Source organism: Seriola aureovittata, chromosome 6 (assembly GCF_021018895.1).
Source record: "Seriola aureovittata isolate HTS-2021-v1 ecotype China chromosome 6, ASM2101889v1, whole genome shotgun sequence".
NCBI classification, from domain to species: domain Eukaryota; kingdom Metazoa; phylum Chordata; class Actinopteri; order Carangiformes; family Carangidae; genus Seriola; species Seriola aureovittata.
In genome coordinates, this window is record NC_079369.1 from 1478842 (window position 1) to 1502268 (window position 23427).

At 41.6% G+C, this 23427-nt stretch overlaps 1 protein-coding gene and 1 long non-coding RNA gene across 5 annotated transcripts in view; one reads left to right on the forward strand and one right to left on the reverse strand.

The window, feature by feature from the left end:
- The window catches only part of clocka (clock circadian regulator a), a 32813-nt gene extending 11358 nt beyond the window's left edge, over window positions 1–21455 (forward strand). For 2 of the 4 annotated variants that reach the window (XM_056378459.1, XM_056378460.1), the window contains exons 3-23: window positions 4516–4740; window positions 4831–4922; window positions 5085–5144; window positions 5380–5528; window positions 5620–5711; window positions 6437–6526; window positions 6672–6792; window positions 6916–7029; window positions 7123–7241; window positions 8477–8559; window positions 9687–9793; window positions 9913–10060; window positions 10237–10312; window positions 10400–10544; window positions 10671–10771; window positions 10903–11007; window positions 12216–12374; window positions 12907–13116; window positions 13227–13414; window positions 13595–13967; window positions 15256–21455. In XM_056378459.1, coding sequence (XP_056234434.1) covers window positions 4903–4922; window positions 5085–5144; window positions 5380–5528; window positions 5620–5711; window positions 6437–6526; window positions 6672–6792; window positions 6916–7029; window positions 7123–7241; window positions 8477–8559; window positions 9687–9793; window positions 9913–10060; window positions 10237–10312; window positions 10400–10544; window positions 10671–10771; window positions 10903–11007; window positions 12216–12374; window positions 12907–13116; window positions 13227–13414; window positions 13595–13967; window positions 15256–15510 — 2715 coding nt within the window. In that variant the 5' untranslated portion in view covers window positions 4516–4740; window positions 4831–4902 and the 3' untranslated portion in view covers window positions 15511–21455. The remainder of the gene's footprint in view (window positions 1–4515; window positions 4741–4830; window positions 4923–5084; window positions 5145–5379; window positions 5529–5619; window positions 5712–6436; window positions 6527–6671; window positions 6793–6915; window positions 7030–7122; window positions 7242–8476; window positions 8560–9686; window positions 9794–9912; window positions 10061–10236; window positions 10313–10399; window positions 10545–10670; window positions 10772–10902; window positions 11008–12215; window positions 12375–12906; window positions 13117–13226; window positions 13415–13594; window positions 13968–15255) is intronic. The other 2 variants (XM_056378461.1, XM_056378462.1) reach the window with 2 other exon arrangements.
- Window positions 1751–4616, reverse strand: LOC130170816 (uncharacterized). Its single transcript, XR_008828044.1, has 3 exons — window positions 4481–4616; window positions 3663–3834; window positions 1751–3539 (listed from the first exon to the last, which is right to left on the reverse strand). It is a non-coding gene; the product is annotated as an uncharacterized LOC130170816 (long non-coding RNA).
- Window positions 21456–23427: the final 1972 nt, after the last annotated feature.

Genomic DNA, 23427 nt, shown 5'->3' on the forward strand with positions numbered 1-23427 from the left:
ATGAAGCACAAAAATACAAGAGCTGCGTCCCTGGTGAATATTGATGTCTGTTTACTGTCAGATATTCACTGGGTACATTTAATACGTCTCCTATTATTTCAGCTTTCCTTCATTCCTTCTTTTTTGTTTTTTTCTTTTTTTTTTTTGCCGCCTCTTTGTTCTGCTCTGTTTGCCATGTCCCCTAATTTAATAGTGAAAGCACTCTGACATAAAGAATCTGCTTTACAGTAGAATAAGGATGAGAGGTCTTGCCTGTAGTTGGTTCCCTCTGAATGAGGTTTGCTGCGTGACAGAGGCCGACCTGTCACTGCTTTACATTACACATGACAAAGGGAGTAACTCTATAGACTAACAACTCTCTGTGTATGATGGAGGGAGGATCAGCTGTGGAGGAATTTCAGCCAGGCTATTTTTACTCCGCACGGTGAGGCCGGTTGCTATGGTGTTGCCCATTAGCACCGTTGCTATGCTGGCATCTCGGTGCGGGGTGTGGCAGGGTGCGTGACGAGCGGCGCCATAGATCCACTTCACAGTGACTCATATCCTCAGAGCTCTGCTGCCCTATATCTGAGTATGAGTGCACACACCCACACACACACACACACACACACACACACACACACACACACACACACACACTGAGACATCTAACAATGCTGTGTGAGCAATAGAGAAATTATGATAAAAGAGAGTTGACGTGTTTCAGGATGAAACATACTCTGTGTGTGTGTGTGTGTGTGTGTGTTGTGTGTGTGTGTGTGTGTGTGTGTGTGTGTGTGTGTGTGAGGTGTGTTGATCTGCCGGTTGTTGACGCAACTAAAAACTAATAATCAGCTGCTGGAAATTCAGCACCTTTACTCCTCTGCAGTGTGTTTTTTCCCCTTGACGTCTGTCCCCACCGAGGCTTAGGAAACACCCAGAAGCCTTTGTATCTCGTGTTGTTAAATGAGGGAACGTGATACGCCGACGCTGTGATTCCCTGCTCGCACCTTTTTATGTGAAGTTGCCTGCTGCGTGAAATGTTGGGCTGCTGAAGGGTTTGTGTTGACGGGGAGTGTCGTGTTGTTGGTGAGAACAGGAAGGTGTCGCCTGTGGAGCTGTGATTAAGTTAGATCGGAGGAGGAGGAGGAAAGTAGGTCATTGGGCCAGCAGGTCAGTGAAGCACGGATGACATCACAGTTATACAACCCCCGCTCTCCCGTTACACAACGCCGGCTCCGCGCTGCAGCTACTGCTGCATCCTCTGCTGAGACACTGCTGTCAGGAGCTAATTTCCCCCATCTTCTCTTATTATGCTCTCATTTCACTAAGATCTGATGTCATTTCTTTTTGACTTCCTGTTTCTTTTTCCCTTTTTTTTCAGCCTTGATCTTTGCTCCAGTTAGCTTGTTGTTGTCAGCTGTTTGAGATGAAGTGCAAAAGCTGTGTTGTTCAGCTCCTGTTGTTCAGCATGAAGTCTGTAGATAAAGCTTCATACTACGACTCTCCGCCCTTTATAGTGCTGCCACAAAGTGTAGCTGGCCGCTTGTGTTGACAAAACACTGATCTCAGATAAGACGCCTATTCTCTGTAACTTATTTGTGTGTCTCATGCAATGAGCAGTGAAATGACACTGCATAGCTCCAAGTCAGTGGGCCATGATGAAACCTGCTCCACTCACTGTCAGTTTTCCCGTGCGTGTCCTCACATGAAGGTGTAAATACTCACAGCGCTGACTTCCTGTCCTTGTTTTGATGAAACTGGCACTGAGTTCATTTTTAGATTTAGATTTATTGTGCAGGTGCAAAGCCAATGAAATGTAGTTAGCATCTAACCAGACATGCAAAAATAGTATTATTTACAGATAAGTGCAGGTTACTGCAGCATAAGTGATGCTGTATCTTACAAATATACAAAAACTATATATGTAAATGTTTTAGATCGGTATGTCCAGAGAAGTGGACAGAGTTAGAGAAGAGAGAGTGTTGATGTAAGGTACAGTATGAACAGCACACGTACAGTTGGTTAAATGTACAGTAACATTAAGCCTCAACACAGCAACAGTCGGTGCTGAACGGGATGTCGCTCACAGATCTCCTGTGTTGCTGCCATTAAATAGACTTTACATTAAATAGATTAAATGTGATCCGAGGTCAGGAGTTCATCTGAAACGTTTTCATCCTCAAAGTGGGTTTTGATGCATTTCAGTCTAATTAGTTCATTATCTTTATGTATTATGTTTGTTTTTTTTCCTGCTGCCTATTGAAACAAATGCATTGCTTCTAAAGTTAGAACAGTTGTCTTAAGTACTATCATGTGAAGCCGACATTAAAATTACATCAAGGAACTGAGCTCCATTATCGTGCTGTGTTGCTTTGATACCAGTTATATGAGTAAGTGCAGCTGTATCGTGAACATCGCTCACAATAACAGACCACATGAAAACTCTTTGTGACTAAATATGAGCGAATACACACTCACGAATCTCTCACACAGGAAAAACTTCCAGTCAGATTAAAGGCGACGTATTTGACGTGACTGTAAATGTCAGTGTTTGTCACGATACATGAGGAGCAACGCTGAAGGGATTTTCTCGCCAACACAGATCAGCCATTGTGGTGAGAAAACCTCCCACACAGGTTGTGGAGGTAATTGGCTCATGCAAAAAAAAAGAAAAATGGGTCAAATATTTAGGCTAGACACCCAGTGGGTCTTCTTAATTTAATTTGACGGGCTATTGTAGGCATACCTGTGCAGCGGGAGGAGTGGAGTCAGGTGATGACGTGATGTTGTTTTGATTTTATAGGATCTTTTGTGAATCTGTCACATCCGCATTCAACGTGTCAAACATGACTCACATGGCGTCTCCTCGTCCTCGTACCAAGCTGCTCTTCATATCGCGTCATTTAACTGTTTCCTGCAGTTCAGGATCTTCGCGTGACTGACGTCTGCCCACCACACTTAATAATATTATTCCCAATTTTTCTTTTTTTTACCATTCCCTGATAATTTAGAGGAAACAGAAAGCCATTGTTGGTCTCTGTACCTCTGGCACACATGTCCGGCAGCTCCACTGTGATCAAGGTGAGACGGAGTGCTTTACAGAGGCATGGAAATACATTAAAATTTACATTTACATTACATACATTAAAAACAATAAAAACAAATAAATAATTAACGAAATAAAACTAAAAATATTTGAATAAGTCACACGCTTTTTAAAAGAAGTGCTGCAGCGAGAAAAGACATTAAAAACAAGCAAATGCACGAGATTAAAAAGTATGTACGTGATGTTTTCGGCCCTGATTTAAATGAACTGACAGTGGCAGCAGATCTCAGGTGTTCAGGAAGCTTGTTCCACAGGTGAAGAGCAGAGAGACTAAAACCTCCAGATGCTTCATATTGTGCAAGTAGAGCAAAGAGCTTTATAGACCAGAAGTAGGATTTTAAAATCTGTCCTTCGACACACAGAGAGCCAGCGCAGTGATTTTGAAGGAGCGGTGTGATGTGCTCCACTTTCTTGGTGTTAGTGAGGACTCTGGATGAGCTGCAGCTGAGACCTGTGAAGACACCATTACAATAGTCAAGTCTGCTGAGAATAAACACATTAATATGTTTATCTGTTTCCTGTTGAGACCGAAATCCAAGAGCACAAACCTGCTCCACCCAACCCTGAAGCTTACCTTTCTTTACCTTAGTGCACTCGTCAACTAAAGGTGGTAATTAGACGGTAAATAACATTTGATGTGCACCTTTTTCAGAAAACCGGAGTCTGACTGCCGCAGCAGTTTGAGTTCAGCCTGGCTGCTGAAGTGAAGGTCTGTCACGGTGCAGCAGGAGTCAGGCCATCTGGGCCTGTAGGAGAGAGCAGGAGAGTGTGCATGTGAATAAAAAATATTCCCTGCAGTCTCCCATTTCACACTGTGCAGGCAGCTTTACATCTGAGTCCATCTTTGGTCGTCAGCCAACCTCAGTCTGGTACACTGCATTCTGCCTCTCGCATGCTGACGGGGACATGCTATATATTTATATATGTGTACAACACATATAAAAGTATATATAAAATGATCTATCTGTAATGGTGCACTGTATTTCTTAAATAAACATGTCAAAATCAGATACTAAATACAGCTTAATTTAATACATTTTAATGGTAGTAACTGGTGTAGAAGTTGTGAGGGAGAGACAACGAGTCGTGTTACAGTGTAAACGTTCACTGATTGGCCCGTATGTGTCTGATGGGGCGGGATCACTTTTTAACTGGATGTTTTCCAGACTAAAATCTCATTGTAAAAACTGGACTAGCAGGATGTGGTCATGTCATGCCAAGCTCTCTCTCTGTTGTACCTGGTGTGAAATGTTATTGTAGATGAGTGATGATGGCAGAAATGCTGCAATCAACGCTCGAGCACTCAGACTAAACATATCGTACGTATTTATTTATTTATATAGGGCAAATTAACAGTAACATTACAAACTGAGATATCTCCAGGATCTGCACCTGTTAAGACGTGTCTGTTTTCTAATCTTCCACAGACTCAGATGTTGCTGCCATGTGCCACACTCACGCCCGAAGCAAACGAAAAACTCAGCTCAGCAAAGACCTTTTGGCAGCTTCCTCCCCTCTGATCGAGGACACCTCCAGCGACTCTCCTCCTCGACTCTCGGAGCTCCACCACCACAGCGTGTCCACTCAGACCCTGCCTTCCTCCAGCAGCACCTCCCTCATCCTCTCACAGGACTAGCTGTACTGTCAGTAAGGTAAGATTTGGAGTTGAATTTAAACTGTTTTGAAAAAAAATACTCTGTGGTGATGAAGCTGTGTTCATATCGTGACGCCTTCTCTCACAGGTTCAGTCACAAATGTCTACCTCACGATTAAAAGAGCCCTCTCCAACACTGCAACCCTGAACAGGATACAAAATGACCTCGAGCATTGACCGGTAAGTCCAGTGTTTTTGACTTACCTGTTTCAGCAGCAGATGCGAGGCTGTTGGGGACACGCTGTCTAACTTCTGTGTTCAGGATTAGGAAGGACTCTCTGTCCATAAAAGTTTAAGGGGGAGCAAATATTAGCTTGAGCCGTTGGTTTGTTTGCTCTGCAGGGATGATAGCAGTATCTTTGATGGGTTAATGGAAGAAGATGAAAAGGACAAAGCAAAACGGTGAGACCCCCTTGGTTTCATCCTCCATCTATATATTTCAGTTTTAGTTTTTATGAGGCTGCATTTCATGTTTGTCACATGCAGACTGTCCCGTGCCTCCGTAGCCCCGGTTACATGCAGCTGCAGTTTATTGTAACTTTCATATTGATGCACAAAATGCTGATGTAACTTTCACCAGGTCTCAGAGGAAATAATGAAATTGAGAAAATGTGTGACCTGTTTTTTGAATCCTCAGCGTGTCCCGTAACAACTCTGAGAAGAAGCGCAGAGACCAGTTCAATGTCCTCATCAAGGAGCTGGGTACCATGTTGCCGGGCAACACCCGGAAGATGGACAAGTCCACCATTTTGCAGAAGAGCATCGACTTTCTGCACAAACACAAGGGTAAGAACGTCCGACTGACCGGCTGCGGGGAAACAGTTCGGTGTCACGCGCTCTTCAGCTCATACTCGCTGTTTCACGTTTCCTTCCTCAGAAATCGCTGCTCAGTCAGAGTCGACTGAGATCAGACAAGACTGGAAGCCATCTTTTCTTAGTAATGAAGAGTTCACTCAGCTGATGTTGGAGGTGAGTCAGGAGCTCTGCTAACTGGACGTCAGAAGTTTAAATACAAATGTGAGTGACTGACTGAGTGATAGAGATGAGTCATGCAGTTACACTACTGGTCGGCCGACTGATTGTTGGAGTTTCCTCATTGGCTGCTCTCTCAAAACTTTTAGCACAACGCTTTTAAACAGTTTCTACTCAGGGATGTTTACATCGGTAACTTCTATTAAATCACTTCTTAAAACTCATTTTTATAGACTTGCTTTTATGTGATGTCGTCATCTGCATCTGCTCCTTATAACTCCTTTTTATATTGATGAATATATGTTCACGTACGTATGTCTCTCCCGATTTTGACTATCGTTTGTCAAAACACTTTGTAAACTAGTAAAAAGGTGCTATATAATAGTTATTATTATTACAGCTGCAGTGTTGCCAACTGAGAACATTTGTCACTGAATTTAGAGACTAATATAGCGACAAACGTCAGCTACTTCCATTAGGAGAGAGTCTCTGTATCTGGTCTGTTCGGTGAGCAGCAGAGAGGCGGAGCAGAAGTTTGTTACGGAGGCTGTTCGCTGCGTAAATAAGAAAGAAAATCTATAATCTGTAATAAGACGTGATAACATCTCCACAGCTACACGGTCCAGCCACGCAGTTTTGATTTAGTCTTGTTACATGTCATTTATTTTTATTTACATGGAAGAAGATGAGTGAATTAAAGGAGTGTGTTTTGTCTCTGACAGGCGTTAGATGGATTTTTCCTCGCCATTATGACCGATGGGAATATAATCTACGTGTCTGAAGGTGTGACGTCTCTACTAGAGCACTTACCTGTGAGTATTAAGCTGCTCAAGTTCTGAATTAATGATAATGTAAAGAGTCAAGTGAACTTTTCATCAGTTTGCATCCACCTGTCAGCTCTGTTTAAAGATTACAGCTGGTCTGATACTGTTTTGTGTTAAATGTTGTGTGTTTCAGTCTGATCTGGTTGATCAGAACCTGTTGAACTTCCTGCCCGTGGGGGAGCATTCAGATGTGTACAAGGCTCTGTCCTCTCATATCATGGAGGGAGAGACGCTGACACCCGAATATCTGAAAAGTAAGTGCTGCAGCTTTTAGGTTGAAATATTTTAGAAGTATATTCACATTTTCATTAGTGTTATTATTGCACTCTTTTCTTAGTGCCAAGTTTTAGACTTTTAACACTCGATCTTTTCTCCAGCAAAAAATCAGCTAGAGTTCTGTTGCCACATGCTCCGAGGGACTATCGACCCCAAAGAGCCCCCAGTGTACGAATACGTCAAGTTCATTGGAAACTTCAAGTCCCTGAATAATGGTGAGTCACACTGAAAGACTGTCTGAGCCTCCAGGTCCGTTTTCACCGGTTGCAAGGTCTGACTTCTTTTTTGTGTGTTTCTCTTCTCCCCAGTGCCTAACTGTGGCCGCAACGGCTTCGAAGGAGTGATCCAGCGATCGCTTCACTCTGCCTTTGAAGACAGAGTGTGTCTCATAGCAACTGTGAGGCTAGCCAAACCACAGTTCATCAAGGTGAGAGTCATTAGCTGTTCTTCCCCTTCTCTCTTCTCCTTTTTATCTGGTTGACACACATTCGGTTTCCAGCTCGCAGGGTTGGAATAAGGTAGTTTTAATTAGGACAGGGCGCAACAGCAACAGCTGCCAAGTCACTGCAGGAAAACAACATTCAGACTCATGACAACCACCGTGTGCCACTTGTGCTTAATTTGAAAAACAAAAATGACTTAATGTTCTTGTCTCTTGCCAGCGAATCTTTCTACCAGTTGAGTTTAAAGGAACAGTTCAGGTGTTTTGACGTGGGGTTGTGTGAGGTCGTATATAGTCGGTTACTTTACCTGCAGTAGATTATGATGGGTGTGGTCCCAGTTTGGAAAGCCTGCAGCGTGTCAGAGTGATGTGTTGCTGTGGGCCACGAGAAAAAACGTGTTTTAGACGCTTTTAAAAACACTCACCTAAACAATCCAACATCTGTTTAAATGAAGCTTCATGTAGAATATGTTCAGCTCTTTGTCTTCCCATGAAAGCAGCATTTTCTTTTGGCACTATATTTTTTTCAACCTGTCTGAACTACCGTATTCCCACGCACAAGTGCACCTACGGAGCGCGCTGTATCACGCCGCGGCTGCAGGTCAGCTGAGTGAATCAGTCGCCTGAGGAGGAGTTGCTCCTCTGTGTTTCCTAACGTGTCGCACTGTAATGCACAAGCATCACAGTCATCAAATGCGCGCTGTCAAAAACAATGTCTGAGACTTTTAACTGAGTCGATCTAAATACACTTTAGTCACTGTTCCTATGGAAACACCAGCCAGTTGAGCATCTGTGTGACTGAAGCTCCTCCCATCCCTGTCCCACTAATGAATCCTCTTTCAAAGTCACTTAGATCTTTTCCTCCTGATACTAAATCAGAATCAGCTGCGCCTGTTCAGCGTTTTTATGTCTCCATGACGACGACAGATGTGGCCGGAGGCATTAGTTTTTCCGGTTGTCCATCGAACGGGTTTTCTGTTAACACAAATGTTTAATAGGATTAGTAGTGTGACCATGTTTCCTGCGACCGGAGGCACACGACCACGAGGCGATAATTCCAGTCACACATGACGCATGACATGTTAACTGCTTAACTGAGCCCTGTTCGTGTGGGGAAGCATCTGCATTTGTCTTTGTTTCTCCACTCAGGTTTTATCATACTGTATATATTATAGAAAAATGTCTAAATACATTCTACACTTCCCCCCCGTCCCCCACAGGAGATGTGCACTGTAGACGAGCCCAACGAGGAGTTCACCTCCAGACATAGTTTAGAGTGGAAATTTCTCTTCTTGGACCACAGGTACAGTTTTTCTCTATTTTTTCTCTATATGTTTTTCATTGTGTAAAAACTTGTTTATTTATTACATTATTACAGACGCTTTAACAGCCGATCTGTTTGGTTCAGATTAAATTCAGTCAAAACAACCAGATCAAAACCACCTGAAAAACAAAGGTGTAGTTCTGCCTCATTTACACTCTGGTGTGGTTCATTACTGGTGTGAAAGTTAAATGTTGCACCTACATGACTGTGTGAGAGTAGATATGTGATTCAGCTACTATAAAGAACACGTGGGTCCATGTGTAAGTGATGATGCAGGGTGACATCACCAGAACTGTCCAATCAGTGAGAGTAAGCTGAGAGTCTGCAACGTCACGTTTACAATCCAGTGTGAACAAGAAGCTGAGCGCCTGGACCAAATGAACCACACGACGAGTGTACAAACGTCATTTCCTGCACATGAACTGGACTTTATAAACACAGAACGTGTCGCCTCACATGTTCCTTTGACCACGTGAACACACGGTCTCCCAAAGAGATCCATGTTACATCATCATTATGAGTTTTGCTGTTTACACAGAAATAAAATTTTTACTTTTCATAAACAGAAAGGATTGTGTTTGTTCTCAATGTTTCCTTTAATGTCCTTATTATTTATTGTGAGTCATTATTTAACAGTTTTATAGTATTTTAATATTGACTAATCACCATGTTGGAGCCTCTGGAGCTTCGTTAAGACTTTGCATTAGACTGATTGTACTAAAGTAAACTGATGCACCTGTTTACTTCACTTTAACAATTGGTTGCTCAGTTTCTCAATGAGTGAGATTTACAAAGCTGAACCATGTGAACGCACAGCTTTATAATTCAGACAAAAAGAATCCGTGCGACACATAGTTTTAATCTCTTTAGTCTGCAGAGAGTTTAATGCATCTGGTCTGTAGGCCGCAAGAATTTCTCAAAGCTTAACACGTGACGCAGAGGGGTCCCGGCTTCAGAGGCTCCAACAGTGTGACTTTCTTTAGGCTGGAAACTTAATGCTGATTAGCCCCTACATGGTAATGTGTGAGTGTGACTCACGCACGGTGTGTGTATGTTAACGGGAGAAGAAAGTTTCCAGATCTCAATAACATTTACTGTTTGTCCAGAGCTCCGCCCATCATAGGGTACCTCCCATTCGAGGTGCTGGGTACGTCGGGGTATGACTACTACCACGTCGATGACCTGGAGACGCTGGCAAAATGCCACGAACACTGTGAGTACGACGAAGCGAGCTGGTCTGCAGTTCTCTGTCAGTTTCTCTGTGAGGTTTCAAACAGTAAATGTCAGTGCGTCCTCCTCCTCCTCCTCCTCCTCCTCCTGGTTTCTCTGCAGTGATGCAGTACGGCAAAGGAAAGTCCTGCTACTACAGATTCCTCACTAAAGGGCAGCAGTGGATTTGGCTTCAGACCCACTACTACATCACCTACCACCAGTGGAACTCCAGACCAGAGTTTATCGTCTGCACACACACTGTTGTGAGGTACATGGAAGAGTTACACTCTGATATTTACAGTGTCACAAAGACAGACTTTGACTGTGTCTTCGATCTAACAAACAGTCAGACTTCAGACAGACTGAGTCTAAATTCATCCGTTGCACAAAGCAGTTCTTTTAGAGACATGTAGATGTATATTTTTCTCTGTCTTTGCTCTGTAGTTACGCTGAAGTACGAGCAGAGCAGCGAAGAGAACTTGGGATTGAAGTATCACCACCTGAGATCACACCAGACAAGGTGAGACTTGGACTTAGTGTTTCTGATGGTTCAGTTTTCCCACTGACTCTGATACTGACTCTGTCGACTGTCTACCCCAACTCGCAGCAGTCCCAGGATTCGGGCTCCGAGTCCCAGCTCAACACCTCCAGTCTGAAGGAGGTTTTAGATCGCTTCGACCACAGCCGGACGCCCTCGGTCTCGTCTCGCAGCTCACGCAAATCGTCACACACTGCTGTGTCCGACCCGGCCTGTAAGCACCGTTGACACGCTGCTGTTTGTTTATTATCAAGACATCTCATGAGTGACACACACATCTTTATATTAAGTGTTCTTCCTGTTAAAAATCTGAGCACCGTGTTTATGTTTTTCCCCTCAGCGTCACAGATGAAGCTGCAGGGAGATAGGAGTACGCCGGGTCGCCAGTCGGTCTCCGCTGTGGAGATGACGTCGCAGCGGAGATCATCTATCAACAGTCAGGTCAGTGAAGGGACAAGAACAGTCTGGTGTAAAATTTCAGCATAATTGTGTCATGGATCGTCAGGGATTTAACGGGATAAAGGGAGTTGAAGCGCCCTGAACTCTCAATTCACTCTCTGTATTGTTTCCAGCAGCAGTCGATGAGCTCCCAAAACACAGGACAGAACATGACTCCGACCATGGTTTCTCAGCAGCTGCAGCCTCAACAGCAACAACAAGTTCAGAACAGCGGACAAGTAAGAAAATCATCTTGTTTGTTTTAATCCTAATTTATGTCTTATATTAAGAGACAGGTATTTGTTCACCCCACATCTTCCTGGTTCTGTCTGTGTGTCTGTCCCGGACGAGGGAAAACCACACACGAGTTATAACGAGCAATAAAAACAACAAAACCAAGTAGCACAGCCAGACCAGGTGAGCTGAATCTCCATGACGACCAAACTCCACCCTCCAGGCTCCTGCTCAGAAAGGGTCGTCACTGGATTTCTTCTTTAACATAATTCTAATAAAGTTTTCCATGTTAACATTGATAATAATAAAAACAGTTGTGGAGTTGTGTCTTGAACTCCTTCGATAACTGAAAACATTTTTACAACAAACAAAACGTGACAGTAAAGTTTTTAAGTAGAGCTGCAGCGATTAGTCGATTAATCATTTAGAAAATAAAAAGCAACATAATCGATTCATTTTCCCTTTTTTAGACATTTTTATAGTAAAAGCCAAAACTTCCTGGTTGTAGCTTCTCAATTTGAACATTCGCTGATTGTTGTGTGTCACGTTCCCTCTAAAATAATCAGGGATTGAGGGAAGAAACAACCGGGCAAAAAGAGGGAAAACACAGGAAACATGCAGACAGACGGACAAGATTTTATTGTATTGTATATGTGTTGATAGAAGAAACTATGAAGTTTTGATTCGTCATTTTAAATTATTTTCTTACATTTTATGAATCAGAAAAATAAACGGCAGATTAATCAATAATGAAAATAAAATGTTGTCGCAGCCCTATTGATTAATGCAGAAAACCATTAATTATCTAGTATAGACACAATGTGCTTAAACTAATATCACACTAATAATTATGGTCTCTTATTGATCACACTGTGTATCGTTTACAGAGCGACGCTCAGGTCGAGCAGTATGATGCTTTTTGATCATGTGTTTGTCGATCAGTGTTTTTGATCTGAACTCACAAACATTCATATAAATGTGTAAGACGTGATTTCTTACAGGCAAATATGGCGTAGCCGAAGTAATATATATATATAAATATATATAATCTGCATTGTAACATTTTAGATTGACAACTTTCAGTCTACATCAGACCTTGAACGCATCACTGAAACACTCTTTTTACCACTTCTTTATCTCATGCACTGAATATAATTATTCACTAGTAACATTTTGCTTCCTGTCGTGTTTCCGTGTCGTTGTTCTCTCTCAGTCAATGGTGCAGTTCTCCAACCAGTTAGAGGCCATGCAGCACCTGAAGGATCAGCTGGAGCAGAGGACCAGGATGATCGAGGCCAACATCCAGCGGCAGCAGGACGAGCTGCGGCAGATCCAGGAGGAGCTGCAGAGGGTGCAGGGCCAGAGCCTGCAGGTGAGAGCGGGGAGCTGCTCAGGAGTGTATGTGTGTGTGTGTGTGTGGCGCTGTTCAGACCTGGTATTAACATCCGTCTCAGGTGATCCGATCACAAGTGGTCAGCTCTGAGTTCAGGTGTGAACGTACCTGACGTGGTCTGGACCATAGGTGTCCACGTTCTTTTATCAGTGTGAATGTGTCCTGGGTCACAGTGAAGGACGGCCTCCTCTCCTGGCCCCCATGTTAATTTGCTCTCTCGCTTGCTCTCTCTCTTGCTCGCTCTCTCACTCAAACATACAAGCACATTGACAACGGTCCCGTCTGTTGATTGGCTAAGAACAACAAAGCATACCTGTTTATTTGCATATAAAGCAGGAAGTGAGATCTGATCATAAGTGGTCAATGGAGACGAAGGGGTGAACTGACACTCAGAGCTGACCAGTTTTGATCGGATCACTGAAGACATGTTAATACAGGTGTGAACAGGGCCTGAGTGTGGTGAACAGGTGAACATGCAGCCCTGTGAATGTATGAATGTCTTGTGTTTCAGATATTCTTGCAGAAAGGAGCTGGAGGACTGAATCTCAGCTCTGTTCAGATGGGCCAGGGGAACGCGATGCAGCAGGGGGGGACGCTCAGCATGCAGGGCCAGGTGGTCTCTGCAGGACCTCTGCAGAACAACATACAGCAACAACATGCCGTCCAGCCCCAGCCCCAGCAACAAACACTGCTGCGGGAACAGAGCACAGCACTGTCACAGGTCAGACAAGCGAACGCATCAAACACAGACACTCTCTGACGCTTTGGATTCATTAGGTTTGTTACAGATTCTCTCCAGTCTGTTTCACATCTCGTCTCTGTGTGTTTCAGTCTCAGCGATCGTCTCTCACTCTGCAGCCTCAACAAAATCCAATGCCGGTGTCTCTCTACAACACAATGATGATTCCCCAGCAAAGCCCTGCTAACGTGGTCCAGATTGCCACCACCCTGGCACAGAACACTGGACCCAACACTCCTGCAGTGGCAACGTTTGCACAGGACCGTGGCGCTCAGATTAGGTTTGCATTTTCTGTAGAGCCTCCTAACTTTATTCTCATGGTTGCATTTTATTTCTTCACACAAGGTGGATTTCTTAATCTGTAACACAAGGTCAAGAATTTCAACAAGAGAAATCCCCCAACCTTATTTCTTCTTCTATCACCTCTACCTGACCCTCGTCCACTTCCTGTCTCTCCCAGGTTTCCTGCTGGTCCTCAGCTGCTCACCAAGCTAGTGACAGGACAGATGGCATGTGGGGCAGTTATGGTGCCCACAACCATGTTTATGGGCCAAGTGGTGACGGCCTTCGCTCCACAGCAGGGCCAGACTCAGACCATCAGCATTTCCCAGCAGCCACAACAACAACAACAACAACAACAACAACAACAACAACAACAACAGCAGCAGCAGCAGCAGCAGCAGCAGCAGCAACAGCAGCAGCAGCAGCAACAACAACAACAACAACAGCAGCAACAACAACAACAGCAGCAGGAGCAGCAGGCACAGTCACAGGTCACAGCCATGCAGTCAGGGCAGGCTCCCCTGGCCCCGCAGCAAACACAGTTCCTACAGGTAACACTCACTGAAATCAAGGCTTATGGCGGGAACACACTGCCTGCGTTGTGTGTGCGTGGCGCTTGTGTTGCGTGTCGAGGTACCTACGTCGCTGCTGCTGCTACCAGTTCTACATTTCTACATAGATTTGGCCTTGGATAATTTCCATCACCAGGCTAATGTTGGATTTCTTTTCATTATGAATAATGTAATAATAATTATGTCTGTCCCATTCTTGACTACGCGATATCTCAGTAACGCCTTGATGACACTTAAACTCAGAGATGAACTGATTAGATTTTGGTGGTCAAATGTCAAAAGTTCAACGTCACAAATTCATTCACTAATTATGACACAATTAAACTCAAATGTCTAAGATAAAATTACGTGATGACATTTTATATCCAAAAGGTCAAAGGTCAAGGCCATTATTTAACACTGTAACTCAGGAGCAGAAGGAGAGACTGTACCTTGGCTGGTCGGTGGAGGTGATTCTACTTTCATGTCTGTCATATTCAGATTCAGACCAGACAGAGACTATAATGGAAGGTGTCCATTTTCTATAATGTTGCTGGTGTGATGTCAGTATGACATCAACAGGTCTTCTCTCTGACTCTGGGAGCTGCACGAGTGACCCGTGAAAAATAGGCAAGATGCCGAATCTCTAGATCACAAATAGTGACGGCTTTAACCCATTAACATGGGCGCGGAAATGAAAACCATCCAATCAACGTTTCGCTGCCGCGACGCACACACCACGCATCCACTGTGTTCCCGGCCTTAGAGTGCGCTAGGTAACTTGACACTTTGACTGTGTTCAAATGACAGTGAGAGGTAACTTCAATAAAATGATGGACTGTTTACTGTTGTAGTCGAGTCACTAAACCATGAGTCCGAGTGAAGTTTCAAGTCCTGGAATTCAGGACTCGAGTCCAGGACTCGTACAACACCACAGTGGACATTTCAGAGTGTGAAAATCACCTGGTCAATCACCTGTGTAATGGTGACACTAAATTAACTCCAGCCTAGTAGAATCTCAGTGCTGCAGTTTGTTGTTTGTTATCAGCTGACGTACTGTATCCACTGATACTGATATATCTGCAGTAAGCTAATATACATTAACTCTAATAGATGGATTAGTGTTCCTTCAAATGGCCGTACGTTTTCAAGGTTTTCATTTGCAGTCACAGTCACTCGAGGGTAATATAAAGATGTCATTGTGAATCCTGTTGCTTTGTATAGTTTTAAGTCAAATCTGGACTCAGCTGTTTCATTTTCATCCTAAAATCTGAATCTTTCCCTGAAGGCTCCTCGGCTTCTTCATGGAAACCAGTCCACCCAGTTGATCCTGCAGGCAGCGTTCCCTCTGCAGCAGCAGGGTGCTTTCACTGCCACGGCCCAACAGCAGCAGCAGCAGTTACAACAGCAGCAGCATCAACATCATCAACAGCAGCAACAACAGAAGCAGTTACAGCAGCAGAAACAGCAGCTTCAGCAGCAGCAGCTGGCTCCTCTGAGAGCAGACAGTTTGTCTGACCGCTCCTCCTCGCAGCCACAGTAGCTGACTGCAGCCAATCACAGGCGGAAAGAGCCTAACCCAGGTGTGGGTGTTTTTGTGACGGGGGTCTGAATAGGAGTTCAGCATTGAAACGATGCCTCAGAGGCTCAGAAGTGAGTGGGGAGGTGGGGGGGGCGTGGCTTCCCTCCCCCCACAGGATCTTTTGCCGTTTGCACTGAACTCCTGAGCACAAAGTGCTGCAGAGAGCCCAGCACCGGGCTCGCTGTGGGCCCGGCAGTCGGCTCCGGTTCTGGGTCAAAGCCTGTTCTTCAAAAAAACAGGGAGCTACGATCCCTGTAATGGACCCCCCCATACCCCTCCCCCAGCCCTCTCCTTGTGTGTTTAGTGTGTGCGTCTGTGTGTGCGTCTGTGTGTGTGTGTGTGTGTGTGTGTGTGTGTGTGTGTGTGTGTGTGTGTGCGCTCTAGTCACCCTCACAGGATTATTTTATGCAGAGCTCTCCAGTGAACGCAGTGAAGCTTCTGTCGGAGCTTCAGGGACGTCCTGCAGAGCTCGTTGTTCTGGATGTCGTCTCCTATCCTTGTTTTTCATGTAAAAATAATTATGGGTAGAAAATATTTTTAAGAATGTGGTGTAGATTGAACTTTTACTGTACAGAACATCATGTGTAATATATAATGTAAATATACTGAAAAAGAAAGAACTAATATTTTATATGATGCATGAAATGAAATGTGTAGTCTGTTATTTGCAGCTTTGAATTTTCTTTTTTTCTAGTACTCTAAGAAAAAAAGATCTTAAAATGCTCAGTGGCTGATATTTTCACAGACTTCCTTTCTCCAAGGGGATGTGTTTGTGTGTCTGCATAGCAGAGCAGACAATGTCGATGCTGCTTGTTGTGTCACAGTTTGTTTAATCCTTGACCCATATTTTCATAAAACTGTCAGAATGAAAGACATGTTTTAAAGTATTTTTAAGCTTTTTAAGATGTGCTCAAATCTGCCACTAAAGACTCTAAATTCAGCTGGAGTCACATATTGTGAATGAAATAAATACGACCAAGGTTAAACTAAACCAATGCAACAGTTTGCCAGCATAATCCTTCATATACATATTTGTGTATTTCTAGCACTTCTGCTGAGACGCCTGCGTTGCATCTGAAGACACTTTCTTCCTTATATAAACATTTATCCCTTGACATATTGACATTTTACAAGACATAAAATCAGTCCTGTTGCTAATACACTCAGGCTGAACTTGAGCGACATGATTGGTGCTAGCATCATCTGCATGCTTCGGCCATTTATCTGGGTCAGCAGGGTTCGCAGAGCAGCCCGAGCGTCCTCCTCCACTCACCCCTGCGCCATCAGTGAGACGGCAGGAGGAGAGAGAGTCCAGTCCTCCTCCAGAGGCCTCATTTATTCTCCTTACAACAGCAACAGTTCTCATCTGCTCTCTGGCTCTGTCATGCTTTGATGAAGCAGTCGCACTTTTTAAGTTAATTCATCTGAAGCTCAGTTCACTCACTGTCACTTAAAGCTGCAGTTACCTCTCCGGGGGCAAAGCAACACTGATATATTATGACTCTAAGTTAGTCTAGTGAACTCATCCACTAGACTGACTTGAGTCGCGTCTCTGGGCCCCTGATGAATGTAAATCCACTGTTCAGTCTCTTTTAGCTCCGTTTTTGGTCTCCACCAACTCCTGAGGGAAATACCAATAAATTAAACTTTATTATTCGCTTATTTATTACTATACGGCCAATTTTACTCTCAGCTGCCGAGCTGCGCAGCACCAGTGCATTTAACCATCAGTGTTTTCAGCATAAACATCAGGAAAATTTTGGAAAACCAAAACAATCAGCTGAAAGTTGCTAAAATGAGGGAGCAGCACTGACTCATTCAGCTTTATTTGTTTAGCGCCAAATCAGAACTGCTGCAGCGTTGAGCAGTCACAACAGAGCCCGTCTTAAACTGGAGGTTCATGTTTCCATGAGCTGTGGTTATCAGTCGCTGGGACGCCCCTCACTCACTCTGTGCTGTCTGAACACGGGGACCACCCTCCTGTCTGCTCAATGAAAGTCCTTGTTCTCAAACTCACGATGACGCTCGGGTTCAGCTGCCTCCTCGCCATCTGATCCAGTTCACCAGCAGATGGTATGAAGCTGACGGCTCGGCCCGTTCTTCATCTGAGCTCGGCACGTGGCCACCGGGCCTGAGGAGTCTGGTGACTCCATGTGCACTTAGAGTGTCCATGTGTGAATGTTGTGTTGATCGTGGGGAATCCTTCGTGTTTGCACGACAACGTGAGTTTATTTAAATCTACTTTTTTGAATTCTGTCTTTTCTTCTGCAGAGATGTTGACTCATCTCGGTTGTTTTCAATCGTAAATCGATCTCATCTCACAGCCTCAATCCGAAGCACTGAACGAGTCAAACATTACTCGTCCACTCTGCAGACTGAGAGTGGTCGTGTTTGGTTTAAGCCTGGCCTTGAGCAGCAATGGAAAAATGCTAATAATAACTCTCATTTGTGGCTTACTGCTCGGGGATACAGTGCTGGACCCAGAGGTTGGTGTGTCTAACAGGTTAAAGTGGCTCAGCCAGACAAGAAACCAGCTCATGTAACAGCTGCTGTTTTGACTGATGTGATCTGGAGACCAGCTCAGTTTGACTGTTTGCTTTTGATAAGATCTTCTACCCTCAATTACCACCTTGGCATTAAGATGCTTCACTTTAACCCTCCAGTTGTCATAAGTTTAAATCCATGAATTCTCATTTACATGTTGCTAGCATCATATTCATGTAACTGGTCTTTTTTTAAAGCTCCACATTTTCTTCTTCTGTGTTTTATTTGAAGTGTTGATCCATCAGAAGATATAAAAACCATCTCAGTGTAGTTTTACATCTCCTCTCTCAGTTTTCTATCTGGAGCTCTAGTAACAACAAGTCGTGAGCCAATCAGAAGAGAGGAGGCTCTGAGCCTCTCTTCTGATTGGCTGACTGTTTTCTGAGTGATCCAATAAAAATACAGCAGATTTCCAGAAGTTCCAGAAGTCCTGACGGCTGGTTTTAAGGCTCAGTTTCTGAATACAGGCTGTGTGCATTTCTCTGTGGACTGAGGCTTTGATACTTTCACAGTATTAATATAGAAGCTAGAGCTGATCTATAATCACACTACACATGGACACACACCTTTACACTGGAGGAGTTTTAAGTAGACGCCATGTTGTCACTTCATGTCTGACCCATGAGGAGTGTGTGGTTCCCTCTGGAGCTGTTGTGGTTATAGTTAGCCACATGCTATAATCAGTATCAGTGTTATGTTTGAGTGAGTATGAACACTTGAATCATTCATTTACTCATCAATTTTTAAAACTTCATTTAAGACGTGTGAGGAACTGAGTATCTTCTTCCTCAGGGTTATTGATTTTTGATTTGGACCCTTTATTATTTCTCAACACAAACCTGATCTCAAACATTAAGCGGCAGCAGCAGCAGCTCTGTCATGTTTTAGATTCACCCACTGCACTCACAATATGATGCCTTCAGCTTTACCATGAGTTACATTATAATTCAGGACATAGTGAAGCCGACTGTTCTGGTGAAAACAGGTTCTTTAGAGAGATAATGTTCAGTCTCTACAGGAACTATAATAATCCACATCTCCTGTGACTGTTTACAATTACTCAGTTATTTCTTTCATAGTCCCTGATACTTGCTCTCTGCTGTCTTGTTTCTGTGCTACATGAATCTATTCATACATCACTTCTGTATCCCTCCCCTGTCTTCATTTGTGATGCTGCAACACATATCAGTGTTTAAAAAAAAAAAGACACACAACAGTTTCCTGCTGATCACGTCCCGTGTTTCACAGACCTGAACAGGTGACATGGTCTTGTGCTGGTGCTGCATTCAAGGAGCACTGTGGAGTGCGATCATAAGTGATGCAATAAACCTGAAAGAATGTAATTAAATTTCATTACCAGGAGTATTATGCATTAGGAGGTGTAGGGCCGTGCGAGACTTTGCACAATGTACAAAAAGACAACGAGTAAAGAAGAGAACTGAATTATTTTTCTGTCAAACGCAGCGGCACTGACTTTAAATAAAACATGAAATTAAAGATGGATGTCAAGTTAGAAATCACGGCTTTAACGCCAAAGGATCTAAACCAACTGTGACATACAAACAACGACTGTTGAACCTTTGTCCCTCAGAACGAGCTGGTCACTTGTGAGTTTATGGTTCTGCAAAGACTCTGGTGTCAGATTTAAGTTTGATTCTCTGTGTTCATATTGAATCTTTACCTGCCAGTCAAGTTGTGTCGCTTCAAGCTCGAAATGGTTGAAATTGACACGTTTCAAAGCAGAATGCAGTTTTCAATTTAAATACAAATTACAGAACGTTCAAGGTTTTGGCCTTTTAAGTTATTGTTAGTCGGTTGTTAAAGACATGAGGGAAAATGTTTTGTTATCCAAAGAGAGGGAGAATCGAGGAGGCAAGCCTGAAACGAAAGGACACAGTGCATTGTGTTAAATGTTGTGTAGTTCTGATGTACACACTAGAAAATCTGAATGTCCATCAGTGTTTTCTCTCCATTTTCATGTTTGTGTGGCGTTTGTGTTTGGCTCAGGAAATCCACCGCTGCGGTCCACTCCTGCACAGAAACACCTGTCCTTATTATCAAAGGGTTAATCCACTCTAAATCCTGTCACGCCCCAATCAGTGATGGCCAACACCTGCTGTGACATCACTGACTCAGGTGACACCGGGTAGTGCTTCAAAGTTCTGGTGCCACTTTCTAATAAAGGTTAATCAGGTTAATCAGTTGTAAAAGACAAAAATCTATTTATTTACAACATATTAACCATATTAAGAGTTATGGATTAAACACTGTCATTAATCACTTATTATATCAGTGGTTACCAACATTTATAGTTATATTATTACCAAATTGAAATTTTATTTTATTTCTTTAAACAACCTGGAACGCACAAATGATTAATTATCACTAATTAATATGTTGGTTTATTATATGCCAGAGACTTATTATTTCCCAGAACTCAAGTTAACTTCTTCTTATATCTTGTTTTATCTGATCAAAACTCTAAAAATATTCATTTTACACTGATGAGAGAATCAACAAATCTTCATATCTGAGATTAACATTTAGGATGAATCAATTATCAATTAAGTGGTTACCAATTTCTTAATCTATAAAGCGTTAATAAAGCTATTACTTAATACTTTCTTTGCAATGGATGCCTTATTAGAAAGTGGTAACAATGTCTTAGTGACTACGCAGTACATAAACATTTCATACACAGTTTGTACTGTTACACACCATCTGTGGTTGTAAGTGTTTATTAATGTATTTGTCCTCCATGGTTGGAGGTTAGTTTATAAATCGATAAATAACAAAAGAGTAAAACACAGAGGTAATAATAAATATATCTTCCTAGGAAACTTAGGAAACTAATAATGAATAATGAATACTGTACATTAATAAACACTTAACCACATTATAAACCATTTCTTTGTGTACTGTTATAATTAAAAACACTTTTTAAATATATTTTTGTAAACACAATAATAACTGAGTTTCTGTCCCGATAGAAAAGTTTGAGTTCTCTGTTCTGCAGATTCACCCCCGACATGTGAAGATGTTCAGTTTACATTTATATTCTTCAGCTGAGGCGCAGGGGACACGCTGCTGCTGCCCCCTGCTGTTCAGTCTGAGCTCAAACATTTTCAGGCTCCAGAGTTGTTGAATTAAACTCTGCTGTGAATCATAGAAATCAAACTTTTACTTTCTTAAACATAATGTGAAATAAGCCCAGTGGTGATAAATAACTCTCTGTAATGTTTCCACTGCTTCATTTCTTGAGCCAAACCATTCAGAAATCAAAACATAACATAACATTTCAAGGCAAATGTATCATTCGTTTGCTCCCCTTTGATCTGAAAATAAATCCTTATGAAATGCTCTGTTCTGCATCCATGTGTGTTTGTCTCAAGGGCGTAGGTTTGTTGCTTACATTGATGGGGACGTAACAACCCGACCCCCTCCAAAACAAAGAGATTGGCTTTTTAATATCACCAAATGAAACAGTTTATTAGCATACAAGATTTGAATTTACATGCAGAAATGCCCATAAGCAAATGTAATATATGTATTTGTGTTGAATTTCCATATATGAAATATATGTACATATGAAGTAAAATCATATATGTATTTAATGTATAGCCTATGTATGTAAAAATTACATATGAAACCTATTAGAAATTGGAACAATATCACATATTGATTTTAGTATGTTTGATTATATTATAGACATATGTTACATAAATATATATCCATCCAAAAGCCTGTCGATATATGTTCATATTATATATGTAAATATAAAAGATAGACATGTATGTTTAAATTTAAGAAATTATAAAGAAAATCATATACAAACATATATATATTAATAAGCATGTTGTTTTAATAAAGTAGCATTTTATATGGGTATTTCATATATGCTAGCTATAAACTTGTACATTCATATATCCAGAGGTTGTATATATGTCATAATAATATATCCCTTATACTGACACATATGGTAACATATTTCTTGATATGGCGACAAATATGGCATAAGTCATAGTATACAAGGGCATAAAAAGTCATAGTATATTAAGGCATAAAAAGTCATAAGAAGTCATAGTAAAGTGAGGCATAAAAAGTCATAAAAAAGTCATAGTATAATAAGGCATAAAAAGTCATAGTATAGTCAGGCATGAAAAGTCATAATATAGTATTGAATAAAAAGTCATAGTATAGTAAGGCATTAAAACGTCATAAAAACATAATAGCATTAATGCATAAAAATCATAGTATAATAGGGCATAAAAAGTAATAAAAAATTCATAGTATAGTGAGGCATAAAAAGTCATAGAATAGTAAGGCATAAAAAGTCATAGTATAGTCAGGCATAAAAAGTAATTAAAAAAAAGTCATAATATAGTAAGGAATAAAAAAGTTATAGAATAGTCAGGCATAAAAAGTCATAAAAACGTCATAGAATAATAAGCCATAAAAAGTCATAAAAAGTCATAGTATAGTAAGGCATAGAAAAAGTCATAAAAAAGTCATAGTATAATAAGGCATAAAAAAGTCATAGTATGGTGAGGCATAAAAAGTCATAAAGAAGTCATAGTATAGTTAGGCAAAAAAAGTCATAAAAAAAAGTTATAGTATAGTAAGGCATTAAAACGTCATAAAAACTTCACAGTTATTAATGCATAAAAAATCATAGTATAGTAAGGCATAAAAAAGTCATAGAATAGTAAGATGTAAAAACTCATAGTATAGTCAGGTATAAAAAGTCATAAAAAAAGTCTAATATAGTAAGGCATAGAAAAGTCATAAAAAAGTCATAGTATAATAAGGCATAAAAAAGTCATTGTATTGTGAGGCATAAAAAGTCATAAAAAATGCTTAGTATAGTAAGGCATGAAAAGTCATAAAAAAAGTTATAGTATAGTAAAGTATAAAAACGTCATAGAATAATGAGGCATAAAAAGTCATAGTAAAGTAAGGCATAAAAAGTCATAAAATGGTCATAGTATAGTAAGGCATTAAAACGTCATAAAAACATCATAGTATATTAAAGCATAAAAGTTCTTGGTATAGTAAGGCATAAACAACTCATAGTATAGTAAGGCATAAAAAGTCATAAAAAAAGTTATAGTATAGTATGGCATAAAAAAGTCATAGAACAGTAAGGCATAAAAAGTCATAAAAAAGTCATAGTATAGTAAGGCATGAAAAGTAATAAAAAATTTATAGTATAATAAGTCATAAAAAAGTCATAGTATAATAAGGCATAAAAAAGTCATAGTATGGTGAGCAGGGCTGTAAACTAACGGTCGCCACTCGCCAAATGCGACTAAAATATTCCCCTGGCGACTTAAT